The 15,521-nt window shown below is 35.7% G+C and overlaps 1 protein-coding gene across 2 annotated transcripts; it reads right to left on the bottom strand.

Moving 5' to 3' along the window:
* Positions 1-7,655: 7,655 nt before the first annotated feature.
* Positions 7,656-15,314, bottom strand: LOC133865757 (tubby-like F-box protein 8). Of its 2 annotated transcripts, XM_062302226.1 has the most exons (6): positions 15,156-15,311; positions 14,618-14,707; positions 13,493-13,957; positions 13,157-13,244; positions 11,501-11,633; positions 7,656-8,694 (listed from the first exon to the last, which is right to left on the bottom strand). In XM_062302226.1, exons 3-6 carry the CDS (start codon positions 13,838-13,840, stop codon positions 7,992-7,994), a joined length of 1,272 nt encoding a protein of 423 aa, XP_062158210.1. In that variant the 5' UTR covers positions 13,841-13,957; positions 14,618-14,707; positions 15,156-15,311; the 3' UTR covers positions 7,656-7,991. The 2 variants fall into 2 exon arrangements, with proteins under 2 accessions (XP_062158210.1, XP_062158209.1); XM_062302225.1 differs by lacking the exon at positions 14,618-14,707 and having other exon boundaries at positions 15,156-15,314.
* Positions 15,315-15,521: the final 207 nt, after the last annotated feature.

Genomic DNA, 15,521 nt, shown 5'->3' with positions numbered 1-15,521 from the left:
CTCAAAAAGATTAATTGGAGACCTACTTATATATATATATATATATAAAAGAAGGAGAAGAAGAAGAAGAAGAAGAGAGGATTAATTGGAGGCCCGATCCCCTTGAAGCTATTGATAATCTTATCTTTTAATTTGTTTTTACATTTATTTTGTGATTTTAAAGGGATAGAACCCTCGGGTTCCTATCAGAGATCAATTCTTCATAGTAATTAGGATAAGTACAGCTTCATATTTCATTATTTTGCCTTTTGTTGACCTTGGTTTTTTCTCGAGTCCCATGATGATCGAGTCTCCAACTTGTGTTATGGTGCACCCAACGTATCAATCTCGCCCAAATGATGGATAACTCATCTTTATTGAGTGGTTGCATGGTTTCAATATATCTTAGTCTCTACACACCACCACCACCTTCTCTTCTCCATTATCTTTATAATATGTTTTATGTATGTGTGCAAAGGCTTTTTGATGAATGCCATTTGTATAAAGCCATAGAGTATATCTTTGCCTAGTGGCTAATCCACTCGAGCACTTCCAGTTGATATTAGGTTTGTGAGTAGCCCTTGGATTTATTGATTTGCACCAAAGGGTTCACTTTTTGCCCCAGCCATTTCTGTTTGATTCTGTGTGTGTGTGTGTTTATAATTTGGTGGTTTGAAAAGGTCTATGATCAATTTGACTCTTATTGGTCATGAAGCCCGTGTCTTTTCTGCAGGTCTTTTTCAATATTATTGTCAGTTTCCTTCATTGTTGTGGCCCCTTGGAGTGACACGCAGCACATTTAGGGCTGGGTGTTCAATAACTTGGGGTCCGCTCTGCCCCGCCCAATGTTGGAAAGTCGTTAAATTCACTGACTTTTTCTGATGAATGGTATTATTGCAATTAACTGTCACCGTCGAGTCAGAGACTCTGATGGATGGTATCCAGAATGGGTTCGGAGTAATATTTTGAGTATTCAATATTTCGAATAGGAATAATATTCAGAATTTGATCACTGCTTTCAAGGTAATAAAAATGTGTTTGAATGTTGAATATAATTTAGATTCTTTTAAATATGTGTTTGGATGTTGAATTTGAAAGATTGGAAAAAAGTGTTTTATAATAGTATAAAGTGATTGAAAATGATTGGATTGTATGAAAAGTTGTGTATAATGATTGGTATGGTAAAAAATAATAATAAAAAATATATGATGGGTTTTAAAAAAGTGTTTTATAATAATATAAAATGATTGGAAATGATTGGATTGTATGAAAAATTGTGTATAATGATTGGTATGGTAAAAAATAATTAAAAAATATATATAATGGGTTTATTCAAACTATTCAAACTTTATTCAAGTGACCATGGGTTTTATTCAACTTGGATCCGGATATGGGTTTTTGAATAAAAACCCCGTTCGAATAATGAATATCATTATGAACCAAACGCCCAAATCACCAAATAACATGTTACCCTGATCCCACTACAAACAAAGGAAAATGACAAAAAAGAAGTAAAACAGAACAAAATAAACAAGGATATTCACTATAAAATTCACAATGACTATCCCATCAAGCTGCTCCTCAGAAAATTGCTTCAACTACTCAGGCTCACTGCACAGCAGGCATTGAAACAAGGATAATCACTAGGGGTGGGTAATACCTGCAGAACCCGATCTGGCCCGCACAAACTACCCCGGTCTGACCCACAGTCCACAGAACATGGTTTCTCTGTTGATACCATTTGTTTGGTTGTTGGGAAATTTTGAGAAAACGAGAAAGTTGGTGAGGGTTGCTTGGTTTCTCATGTTTCTAGCCTTCTAGGTGTTTAATCTGACTTTCTTGATTTCTCAAGCTGCAATCTTTCCCCTCAATTTTTCACCTGCCCCACAACCCCTCCCCTCAAACCACAACCCTGTGGTTACACTGTAAATGGGAAGGGCCACGAGTAAGAATTAAGGGGTTTCAAAACCCGCTGGTTTGGGGGTGGGGGCCAAAATGGCTGAAATTATTATTGCTCGTGTGTTTGATGGAATAATAAAAAATTTGTTTGTTAAGTCGCCTGCGAAAGAGCGAAAGAGGTAGTGAAGTGCGTTGCCCAAGAAGCATCAGTGCAGGTTGATTTCAAGTTTCCCCTGATGACCCTTTTGGCCAGCTGCATGCCATTCACGTGTAATTCTATAAAGAAAAGTCTTTCTTTTTCTTGTTTGACTTACTTTCTTTTTTTTTTTTTTAAATAATTGTTCTCACGTTAATAATTAAGAGATAGGTGACAGTTTTATTTTTTATATACTGTAATTATTTGAACCAACTTTAAAAGAAATTTATTTATAATTTACTGCAAGTCTGAAAGGCTATGCAGCTAGTTTTTTCTGGAAGTATTGTATTAAATACTCACCGTCATAATTCATTGAGCATCACCGTTGAGCCGAAAGAATTCAAGTCACATGACTCACATTTATATCCGAAGCCGTCTGTGAAGGGTAGAAAAGTCAGCGGGGGCCAGTATAAATTCTGTCAAGCTCACTGGCCATGGGCCTCGGGAGTTATTTTGTTTTGTCTTTGCTCCGATGAGTTGACTTCGTCTAAATTTTTATAATTAATTTGTTTTCCTATAATATTTCATTTAAGTAGGATTATTATTTTGATATAATGTTCAATGATGAGTTGTTTCAAAAGTGTAAATTGATGTGAAAATGAAGATTTAATTATTTAATTATCATGTTAGCGTAATTAGAAAGTGTAGCTTTTTTATATGCTTTTCTTTTCTTTTTTTAGCCAATGCTTCTTTCTTCTTCTTTTTTTTTTATAAAAAATTGAGATATTTATATGAATTTCTTTACAGGAGTTGGCAATTTGCAAATGGTAGAAGAGATGGAGGTGTTGGAAAAATTATGGAAATTTATGAAGACAAATAAAATTGGTACTTTCAATGGGATCGCAACGACGATAGTTTTAGAACGTATTTTATCTCTTTTTAAGTGCACAAATTTTTTTTCAAGATACAATAAAGGTCAAATGTTATTCTAAATTACTACTTTATAAAGTAATGAGAAAATACCCTCGTAAAGAGAATTGAACCAAAAAAATAAAAAATGTAGGAGACAAGATAAGTTATTGTTGTGTGTATATGCATGTGACCAAAGGGTTATATTTATAGTGATTTTGGACACATTAGCTTCTTACAAGGCTCTTGGGTTTTTGTATGTGGTTGTGATGCATCAAGCTCTGTCAATTGGGTCCTGCAGTCTTTGTCAACTTTTTAATTTTTAAAATTGATTAGAGCTCTTTAATTGCTCAGAGATGCGCACGCGTCAAAGTCCATTACCCAAGCTCGTGTTGCGAACGGCATTGTAGTTGCTAGGTGACTAGCTCTCTTTTCTATCACCCAATTTATTATTAAGTGGGGAGGATTCTTTATAAACTAATTAACTTCTTTGTATATAGCCAATTTGGGACAAACTTTTCTCCCTTCACTTCAAAATTTTGGGTTTCCCACTAAAATTTTGGATCGACTTTTTTTTTTTTTTTTTGAACAGAAAATTTTGGATTGACTTGAAATATATAAATCTTTCATCACCATATAAGAATTGATAAACATCTAATCCCCACTAAACATTGGATCAAAATTGATAAGTTTTTAACTCTTCCACTCATCACTGGATCAAAATCGATAAGCGTTTAATCCCCCGCTTATCCATGGGTCGATAGATCTGACAAAAACATTTTCAGAAAGACCCTTTAAATTCGATCTTCCCATTTTTCGGAAATCATACTTTATTTTGAAATAGTTCCTTTCAATACTCATTTTTCCTTCAAAATCCATTTTCTAGGAAATTCCTTTTTTCTTTAAACAATGCAAAACTCAATATAATGCATATATGAACATATTCAAATCACAGGTCTCAGAGATGATCATGAGTAGAATATGCATAGCAATTTATGACATGTGAAGCAAATTTTTAAATATAACTTGCATGGTAAGATATTTTACTTGCAACTTTTGCTAAACTATTCGTCTAGTGTTAGGTTTGGATAGTGTGATTGTCTGCATTAAATTAATGGCCTTTACCAGTCATAAATCACCTACTTTTTATATTTCTAAATTGCACCTTGACGTGAATAACCAACCTTGCTAGTGTTTGGGCCTAATTTTGTGTTCTGAGCATAGTTTAGTGTTTTATTTAAAGCCCTAGCGTCCTAGCTTGGCGTGAGTATATGAGATAGAAGATGAGAGAAAAGAAAAAAAAAACCTAAACAGAACCCTACACCAAATCCAAAACGATGTCTTTTGGTGAATTTACTAAAAATATATTATATATAAAGGGTATGTAAATTGTTAACCGCATTCACATACTCTAACATCGATATCCGCATCCGCATATTCTGATAGTGGTTTATGCTAATTAACCCCATCTGTATATAGTTGCGGTCAACATCCTCCCGTGTGTACAACCCTAATTATTTGGTTATGTTATCTTGTGTACCCACTCCAAACAATGATGAAATTATTTTGTTTTTTTTTTTTTATGGAAGTCCAACAAGGATGCCAACGTAGGAAACATTAGCAAGGATGGAAAAGTTGAGAGTCTTGAGACCAGTGGGGTTGTGGTTGAGATATTCTAACAAAGTGCATTGATTTTTAACCTCAAAAGTTTGATGGAACAACTTGCTCATACCCAAAAAGCAATCCAATCCTTAGAATATGCTTCGGTTGTTCTTTCTTTCTTTTTTCAATGGAAAATAAAAAATAAAAAATTCACAGTTACAAAGGTGGGTCTTTCCCACTTAACAAACGCATTCATATTTTCCTTTAAACTTAGATATATAATTGACCTGGCCAAGGCATTTATAAGAGCACGATGATGATTAGTTGTGAATAGAAATTAATATTATTATTTAGAATACAAGAAGTTGGAATGAAAAAAAAAAAAAAAAAACTATGTACTCATATTCATTGGTTTAGTGACAACGCATGAATGACCAACTTTTCTAACTAGAATTAAATCAGCAAATTTCAATCAAATTTCTTAAAATATCTATACTTGTAAAAATAACACAAGAATAACACCCCATTTTCTATGCTTACCTACCAGGTAGTAGTAGCCGTCAAAAAGGAGGCCCAATTTAAAATTGGAAGTGCTTTATCTTCTAGAAAGTTGCACTAGTGACCACTATATATGTGAGTCCATTTGCAATCCATTGTTCCACGTCCATATTTCTATATCTATAAATGCTTTCTTCAATCTATCAGATTTAGTGCTCCACAGCCTCCACCAACCATCACAATATATAAAGACAATCTCTCTCTCTCTCTCTCTCTCTCTCTCTCTCTCTCTCTCTCTCTCAATGACATGCGCAAAAGATAGGCACTATGGTGGCCCATTGGTTGGCAATCTTCTGAGTTAGGTCCAGAAGATTCACCTTTTTGTGCAAGCTAGAGAAAGATGATCCTTTGAAAGCAAGTTAATTGCTTCATGATCATTTGATGATGATCATGAGTACTAGGTGTCCGCGGTCTAATGAGAAAACCCATATCTCTTAGACCCTACCAGATTCTTTTACAATCTGAACCAAAAAAACCACAACAACATTAGAACATTGTGTCCTTTTTTTTTTTTTTTTTTCTTTATATATATATATAGGCATTAAAAAAAAAGGAAAAGAACAACACATGCTTAAGCGATAGACGCGGATATATAGATATAGTGCATTGCACCTTCACAGCCTCTCAGGATCAACTGACTGGTTTAATTAGCCTACCTACTTTTGGTGAAAGATTTATCTGACAACTGACATTACGTACCATGTATATTATGGTATTTATATCTTCTGTCTCTCTGTGTTTGTGTGCGTCTGAGAGAGAGAGAGAGAGAGAGAGAGAGAGAGAGAGAGAGAGAGAGAGCTCCTCATCCTTCTCGACATGTTTGGAGTTGTCCTATATATTCCACTTGGAGAGTACTTCTCAGACGACCCAAATGGTCGGAGTTACAGCAGGCCACCTAGTCCACAGAGGCAGGAGGGTATATATGCCTCCATGAGAAGCTTCTGAAGTTCAGCTTGGCACTAGCGTACATCAGCTAGGATGGCAAACAGTGCTCACTTCTCGTAACTCTGTCAACGGGGGTTCAGCCCCAAGGCTCAATCACCACTGTTTTTGTGCCTTTTCTGTGAGACAATAATTAAATTAATCCATTGCCTTTGTAAGTACTGTTATATATATATATATATATATATCCTCGTAACTATTTGTCTATAGCTAGCATCATGTTTGCTGCATAATGGAATTTCAAAAGTTTTATACTTCATTTACCACTGCGTATTGACAAGTACAAACCTGCAGGCTCTTTGAAGGGTTCTTTTGGTTCTAATTTTATAGGATTTCTTTTTCTTTTTCTTTTCTGGGTCAGTTTTAATACTATTGCAATTTAAAGAGTGTTTGAGCTCTGATAATATAATATAAGAGGAGTGTTTTGAAGTTCTTTCACCACCATATATATATATATTGGTGAATTACGCAAAGGTATGCATTACTTGATTCTGCTAGTTTACCGTTATAAAGGGCCACCTAATTAATTTTTCTTCTCTCCTCTTCAGCCACGCCAGAGGCATGCATGCCACTTCTTGGATGTATGTATGATTTATATATCGTGGTATGGGATGAATGGGGACTATTACAATATAATTGTTCCTCCTCTCTGTATTCTTGTGATTAAGGGATTGCAGAGAAAGAGGATGGGAAAGAATTACCTTATTATCACAATTTACACAAATTCTTTTGAATTGAGTTTTGCGGGGCTAAATCGCCATTTATTCTCCAAAAATTTGTGTGAAATATTTAATTGAAATGAGAGGTAAATTGTAGAGTCGAAATTCAAAATCAAGACCGTTGATTTAATATCAAGTTAAATTGTTACTTATTCCAAAGTTTTAAGTTGATTGAAAATAGTAAATTTAAACATTTAATTAATACTTTGTCGCCAAAACAACAAAAAGTTAATGAGGTGTAATTATGTTGTACAAGCATTTCGATTTATTTGTCCATCCAATTTATCACACATGTCAGCCAAAAAAACTGAAAGAGCGTGAAGTTTTACTTTAATAAAAGAGTAATATTACTCTCACACCAATTTATCACGCATTTCGCACTGGCTTAAGTTTTGTAATTTAAATGGCTTCTTATGTCAACCACTTAAGAAAAAAAACAAAAACGTTACGTTAGTCGATGCAAAATGAATGTGGAGAGTAACATTACTCGTAACCAAATCCTGCGATCCGTTGCAAGAAAGAGAAATCTTGAACTAGAAGAGAAATAAAGGAACAAAATTAATTTTGAGCTTCACTGGGCAATAAATTCTTTGAAGGAGAGGAGCTTTAAGTTTACCGCAAAGAGTCAAACTTGCTACAATGAAAGGGATACATCTCAGAACTCGATTAAGAAAGGGATCCTCTGTATATTTGACGCATCTTTTACAATATATTAGCTTTCTCTTGAGTTCATCTTGGTTCTTGTTTTGCTTTCAGGTGTGCAGTACAGTTACAACTACTGTGCTGCACAAAGCAGTTTGTATTACTTTCTCTTGGTTGAACGAAACATCTTTCTAATCAAAAGGGGGAAAAAAACTGAATAAATGTCTGGCTGAAAGTTCAAATTCCATAGAAGCACATAACATCACAAATTCCACAGAAGCGCCAAGACTAAATTGTTCTTTTCAAAGCACTTAGGATAATTGTAAGTTGAAGTGTAAGTTCTAACAACAAAAGACACAGACAAAGGAACCATACAAAGCAAACTGACAAGGATAAAACAACGAATAAGGAAAAAAAGAAAAAGGAAAAGAAGGGTCCGATGTGAACTAGTATTGTTCATGTTGGAGGGGCATTGAGTTTTACAAATGATGGCATATAACCTCTCCATCCTATAAAAAAAAAAAAAAAAACCTAGAAAAGAGAAAAGAAGGAAAAAGATTTTATCAACTAGAATTTCTATTTCTCACCATAATTACTCGTGTCTTCTATTCACATGCCAACTTAGTGTCAAAGCTGCTCAAGCAAATGGCAAAAGCCTGAAATGCAGACAGAGGATATCGGTAATCCATGGTGAACATATCCTTGCCAACCTTACCAAACTGCAGAATTATCTTGTCATGATCAGATGGGGCTGGCTGTGATGGTGTTGGTGCGCCAGCAGCAGGCTGTGTTGCAGCAATTAGCTGAAAGTTCTTGACGGAGGCAACAGTCACCCTCCCACGGAAATTGAGGCACCAACACTGCAACTGCTCATGCCATCTTGGTGCCTTGTTTCGGAGAACCAAGGGTCTCTCTTTTCCTTCATCTTCATCACGGGACCCAATAATATCAGAGAACCTGGAGCTGCTAAAATCGGTTGAGTTATCAATTGATTTTGAAAAGGAAATACTTCGGAACGAGTCTTCGAGGGAGCGAGGGAGGAGCTCAGGTTGGCCAGGAACAGTGCCACCTGGCTCAAGCGATGCAGCAGGGATTGAGTGCATTGTGCACTGCATCCTGCGTGGGCCCCTAGTACCTAGCACATTGAGCTCATATATGACCTGGGCAATGTTGTAGCTGCCAGTTGGGACCTTGGGAGAAACCCTTTTTGAGTAAAACCTACGGCTTCGGCCAGGAGGGGACAGCTGCCCATTGTTGTAGGGAGGTTGTGTATCATAAATTAAGAATTTGGTGCCAAGAAAATTCGACCTGAAACAAGGCACGGTATGCATTTATTAGAAGAGATTGATGCACACACTTATACTATCAACCTTATCATAGGCTTGAATTATAAAATGCAGACTAGCGCAAAAGGATGAATTTTCTTTGCCTAATATGGTAGGCCCTGGTGATAAGAAAAACATTTAGGTGGAAACACATTCTTTGATAATTAGAGAATATCGCTGATAAGTATATCTTCCTGGAGCATTAACTATTTCAAGCCGTCTCCAATGGTGTAAATGCTAAAAGTCAAGAAATATGTCCAATAAACTAATAAAGGAGCATATCCAAGAGGCAAGACATGTTACACAATAATCAATACATTATTGAGAAATTTGAAGTAACACCAATAACGGATGCACCAAGATAAGTTCATCTAATATGGTTTACATGTGATATGCAACAAATACTATTTAGCTGCAGCAGGGGTGGAACTAGGAATTTTTGTGTGGGGGCAACCTTCGTAAATGCATAAGCACATAGATAGTCTCTCTCTATATATGTATGTCCCCATATTTCTCTAAGCTTTAAGAAAAAATTATGAATCAAGAATTAACCTGAAAAGTACCTAGAACTATAAAAATTTTGTTAGAATTTTTATTCAGTATAGTTTTTATATTACCATTAACAAGCAAAAGAATAGCAAAGAAATCAATCAATTCAAACCCATAGATAAGAATAGGAGCTTGTTCGTCAGGAAAAAAAGAAAAAGGAAAAAGGAATAGACGATTCTTGAGTTATGAGTGCTCTTTCCTCACCTGAGTGTTTTTTAATGAATGAGGCCACTCACTAACATACACACAAAGACACAGTCACACAACATCAAAAGCTTTCTTGAATCTTGAGTCTTTCACAGTCTTGGTCTACAGAAGGAACCACATAAGGCACTCTCAGTGTACCCATTTTCCCTTCACTGTCAGATTAGTTTATGTATTGTTACTCGAGTTTATCTAAGCACTTTGGTTCTTTGGCTGTTTTTCTTCTGTTTGTCTTAGCTCTCTTTTCTGTGTGTCAGTCGGTTTCCCTCTTCATAGGCTAAAACCTCACTGGAATGAAGGACTTCTCATCATGAGAAGTAACAGAACAAGCCGCTCTCTCATCATGATTTGATGTAGGAGTAGAGAACTTGTTTATTTTAAAAATCAAACTGTGATGTTGGGGGACAAACAAATAAACGTTGGGGACTTGGGGGAAGCACATGAGAGCACTTTATAAAAAATACTAACCTCAAAAATGACTTCTTCTTCTTCTTTTTTTCTTTTTTTTTTTTTTTGGGGGGGGGGGGGGGGGGGGGGGGGGTTTAAATTGGTTGAAGAATGGGATATTTATGGGCTACATGGACAATATTAGAATGGAAGTCCAGGCTATGAAAATTACACGTTTGACTATTACTTTACTGGATAAAAATGAATAGTGAAAAAGGATTTGTCTAAATTACCGCAAGTAGAAGAGATTAAGGTATTGGGAAGAACGGTCCTTGTCTGCCTGCAATTGTCATGTAGCTAAACTTGCAACCAAAATCTCCAAAGGTACATAAGCTATGCAATCAATCATTTTATAGTACAGCTTAAAGAGGCCCCAATGTCTATAGTTAGTTCTATATGAGATTTTATGCTGGAGAAGTTACAGTTTATATCAAAACATTGCAGCTTATGCTATCCAGAAGGAAATAGATTTATTGAGTTCCTTCTTCAAAATCCTTAAGGCACAACTTGTGGTTAATAGAAAACAACCATTACATAAACCAAATCCATAGTTGTAATTCAGCACTCCTCTATTCATGTTGAGAAGCTCATTTAAACAATAACTTTTAATGATAGGTTTAAGTAGTAAAAAACTAAAACTAACTTACTTTTTGAATAATCCAATATTCATTTGTATGAGATACAAATATCTACAAAAATTACTGTAATATACACAAACATATAGGTATAATCTCAATGAGGAAAAAAGAACTCTAAAACATAAGTACTATTAGCCATGGAAAGAAGGCTATGTTTGCTAACGTATTTTGGGGAGTGTTTCGTATTTTTGGTTTGAAAAAGCGTTTTGATGTGACATATAGATGAATACACTTTTAAGAAGTGTATTCTGGTGGGGTTCACATTTGAGAAGGGTCCGAAGGAGCAAATGAAACAAAGTCAGGTATTTTCTATAGAGTAGACCTGCTTATTTTGAGAAAACCAAAAGAGATGCATAACCTTATTATTTTTATTTTTATTTTTTTAAAAAAAAGAAAAAGAAAGTGCCAGTGGTCACCCCTCCACATGGGGGTAGCCACGCGGCCCCTCCAACTATTTTTATTTTAAATTTCTTTTTTTTAAAAAAAAAAAAAAAAGGTTAGCTTCTATTCCTGTAAAAGTTAGGCACTTATTTTATCAAAATATTCCTACAACAAAGTAACCAATGTGTATTTGAATTGTTTATTAATGTATTTGTTTTACGCGGGTGAATACAGAAAACAAAATACAAAATACATAGACAAACATAGCCAATGTGTCTTGTTTGCTAATAAGGCTAGTACTTTTGCTGGGCACTTATTTAATCGGTTACTTGCCCAGTAGATCTCATGTCCTGGAGGACCTCCGGAAGGGAGAAGAGGCAAATGCATCCAAGAATCATCAAATACAGGTCTACCTCCCTCAAGTGTCCACTGCCCATATAATTCTTTCCAATGTTGCATATTTTCTTAGTTCTTAACTTGAATATCTCTCTTATACTTTTTCCCTTTTCTCCCAGTATTAGATATTTCAGGGAATTGCATATAAGAATTCAGAATTTGAACAAGACCTACCTCAGTTTTCCAATGTAAGTGCTGTTTGATCTTGAAATGTTGTCTGCATCCATAGATATCACATACTCTGTGCAAGTTGTTCGTCGGGTCCGTTTTGCAGAGAGAAGAAATTTCCCACTCTCAACAAGCAAAGCTGCAGGAGCCATACATTGGTTAGGAGCACACACCCAGGTAAAATGATAACCACTAATGGGTAATGGAAAATGCTGATTATATATATATTGGTCTGGTATACAATATAAGCATTATATCAAATTTGGAAACTACTTAGTTTTGAACAGCTAGAAGGATCTTTATATCAATCCAATAATGCTAGAGGAAAAAATTGTCCTTCAGAATTAGAAAAGGTTGCCAGCATGCTACCCAAATAAAGATGCAATCACAGGGCATAGATGGCTGATATATGCACTAAACCTAATCAAATGTAGTAGACATTCAAATCAATGCAGCACAAGAGCACTGCAAGTCTGCACAGCCCATAGAAAATTCGGCTGACACAAATGCGCGGCTAAAAAGCTTTCAAGTTTTCATTAACCTAGGGTGGCTCAACGTCTGGCTGTTAGGGAGCCCATATGGATGGGACAAGCAGGCAGTATATCCAATCCCACAGCCCTGTTTACTAGGAATCAATAGTTGATTAAATCAATACATACGGAAGGATTTCCCGAGGACATATGGATCACTACTCATTCATCAAACAGATATTGAAAGGAATTGGATTAGAGTCCTCAAGTCACGACCCAAAATTTGTCACTAGCAATAAATTAAACATTATGAAAATTGTCCTAAAGAGACATGAATCAGCATGTCTTTGCCAAACCGATTTTTTTAAGGCACCGGTTTGAATTCATAACTCGTGAGCCAAAATTTGCTACTTGCCAAAACAGGACCAAACATTTACTTCAGTGACACTGAACCTACATGTAATTTCGGGGAACTTAAAAGTCATGCAATAGTACCATATGACCAAGAAAGTTAGAAATAGGCATTTGATGTATGGTAAGGCTGGAACTTGCAACAAATGAAAGAAGATAGCCATAGCTAGAGATGTCACATATATGTCTAATAAAGCCTATTAAATGCCTATATTAAGTCATTGACATCATTGCCACAAGGAGACTCTCATTTATGGAAAGTTCTAGGTGGATACTGAAACATAACATTCATATCAGTACACCCACAGAACAAGCATGCATGTCAATTTAGCATTTCAAATACTTGGAGGAAGCCACTTCTATTTCCAACAAACATTTTGGTATCATCATTACATAGAGGAAATCATTTTACTTATTCACCAAGAATCATGTTTCCCAGTAATGCCACAATAATAATATGAAGCTCCCCGTTGTGGCATAAGTGAGAAGGGTAATACTAATGCTGCAGAAATGAATTATCTGAGGCCATTAAAATGTATAAGCAGTATATCGATATTAATATCACACACAAAAAGAATGTTTAATTGTAATTCAAAATAAGTTTTGCAAATGCTCTTAACAAATAAGAAAACCATATAAATGTGAGCCAATTATGTTGACGTAACAGAGAGCCAAGTATGTTAACAGCTGGCATCACTTTAAGATCCCACAAAACAAGGCAGTTCATGCAAACTTATATATATATATATGACGCAATCAAAGTGTTGGAAGATGAGCTTACCAGGGCTAAGACAAAGGGAAAGATGGTAAGTTAAATTTGATTTGTCCCTCTTAATGAAGCATTGAATGGTTCCATCCCGAGGCCCCGGCTGTAAATAAAAAACAATTAGAACCTTGTCAGTTGCCACCCCACTATGATAGATGATCTCTTATCTAAAAATGAAGTAAATACAAGTCTAATGTACATACACTGAACCAATTTTCCATATACTGCCCAGGAAAAAAGATACTATTTTTCCAGATATAGAAACCAAATAACTACATTAAGAAGGGGATCTTCATGCAATCATATCAATCTTTATTTCATAAGAAAGTTAAAAGATCATAAAGATCTCACCTGCTTCAGGGAGACAGGGAAGGTGATCTTCCCAGAGAATTCAGGACTTCTGACAATTTCTTTGCACATTTCCCTCCATGTCCTGCAGACAGCAGCACATGCAACAACATGCTTCCGAGCAGGCCACGCACTCTCACTTGCCTCCAATCTTTTGATCACATCACGCAAAAGCTCAGGTGGGAGGCTAGCCCAACGGCTGTTCTGGATTACTAAAGACGGTTCATGCAACTCATGGACTGAGCTATGTGATTTCCCCCTGTGATGACCAGGCAGCCTCACCTCAAAACTCCGCCTTGATAAGCTTCCTAGTCCATCCCTTACATCACGAACTATACTTCGGAACGACATTTACTCCAATGCACTGATAGCCCCAGATTTTAATATACTTTCAGTGTGGCTGAATAAATATATTCCCCTTATGTTAAAGGATGACCAGTGACCACAAACCCTTAAGTTCAAGTACAACTGCAAATCAAATTCATTTATTCAAATTCCAATCACTATGCTTAATAACAAAGAAAGAAAAGAGAAAAGACCACAGATAGGGAAAAGCACATAGCAAGAAAAGAAGATTCTCAAAAAAGAAGGTTCACATGGGCCTAAAGCAGTCTAAAACACCAGACTTTTATCAGAAACATCTTTTGGCGGGTTTTAAACCCCATCCAAATGATCATTAATTCAAACAAAATTTCCCATTTGGTACAATCTACTTAAATAAATAATTTAACAAAAGGAATTATGCTCACATGGTAAAGCCAGATGCAAATTTTCCCTAACCAAAAAGCATCCACAAATTAAAAGTAGCATTTTCTGAACCATGTACATAATTCTTAAATGCAAAACCTTCACAGCAGCAAAGAGGTAAAGAAAAATAAAAGAACTTATTTTTTTTAAAAAAAAATAATAATAATGCAGGCTTAATATATCTACAATTCAATAACGTGTGAGAAATCTTTATCAGTTCTGGAAGGACACTGAATTAAATTGCTTCATATCCTCAGACCGGCGGTTTATTAGCATGACAAGGTCAGAAAAGAGACCTTATGAGATATGAATAAATAAATAAAAATAAAAAGAACAAAAAAAGCATCAAAATTACAGAGCCAATAGACTAGGTGAGCATGCCTAGAAACTGATCAAAGATCCGTTCTTTCACCCAAAGGCTCTCAGAGATCGGTGAATAACATGCAAAGATCAACGCTTTTAGGTACAAGTCTGCATAAATACAAACTGTAATATTAGAAATGTGACAACAAAAAATGCATGAAAGTTTTCCTAAGTAAGCACAAAACCAGAAATTTCAAGAAGAAAAAGGTAAAAAATAATTAAAATTTCAGTCAAAAGTAAAAAAAGCCAAGAATGTTATGTACCAAAAGTTGCACAACACAAATTGAAATGTGATGCTTCAAGCACCTCGAAGGGGGAAAAAAACGCGATTTTTCAGAATTATGGGTATATCACTGAGAAGATTCACACTCATCATCAGCTGAGAAAATCCCATCAAAAGCTTTCAAATACCAAAACTTTAAGACCCTTTTGCGAGTTCTATGCAAAACCACCTACCCATCAGAGAAATAAAACCGAGTTCCAGAAACTTTCCCAAGAACCAAACAAAAAATCACAGAACCCAGAAAAGGTTTTGGAAAACCAGAGATTAACGTACCCAAAATGAAGATCACAGATAGTTCACCATCTTCTTCTCTGTGCTCAGACACGCACACCCAGATGCTTCTCGCTTTTTACCACACTTACTCTCTCTCTCTCTCTCAGAGACTCGGACTTGAATCCTTTATTAAATCCAACTCACGAACTAGCATGAAAAAGCTGCTTAATTATTTTAGCCCTTATAAAGGAATAGTTAATACCACATCATTATCTTTCAATTTTTGTTTAATGCCCACTGGAGCCATAGACTTTCATATCTTGAATTACTGTTTTACCCTTAACGGTTGACCCTTCCGTTTCTTTAACTTCCGTTACGGTAACCGACCGGCCGTGCGTTCTACTGTCTTTTTTTAGATTGCCTGTT

The sequence above is a fragment of the Alnus glutinosa genome, chromosome 4, assembly GCF_958979055.1.
Source record: "Alnus glutinosa chromosome 4, dhAlnGlut1.1, whole genome shotgun sequence".
Lineage (NCBI taxonomy): Eukaryota > Viridiplantae > Streptophyta > Magnoliopsida > Fagales > Betulaceae > Alnus > Alnus glutinosa.
The sequence above is the reverse complement of the archived record's forward strand: the minus strand, read 5'-3'. Positions and strand labels throughout refer to the sequence as shown.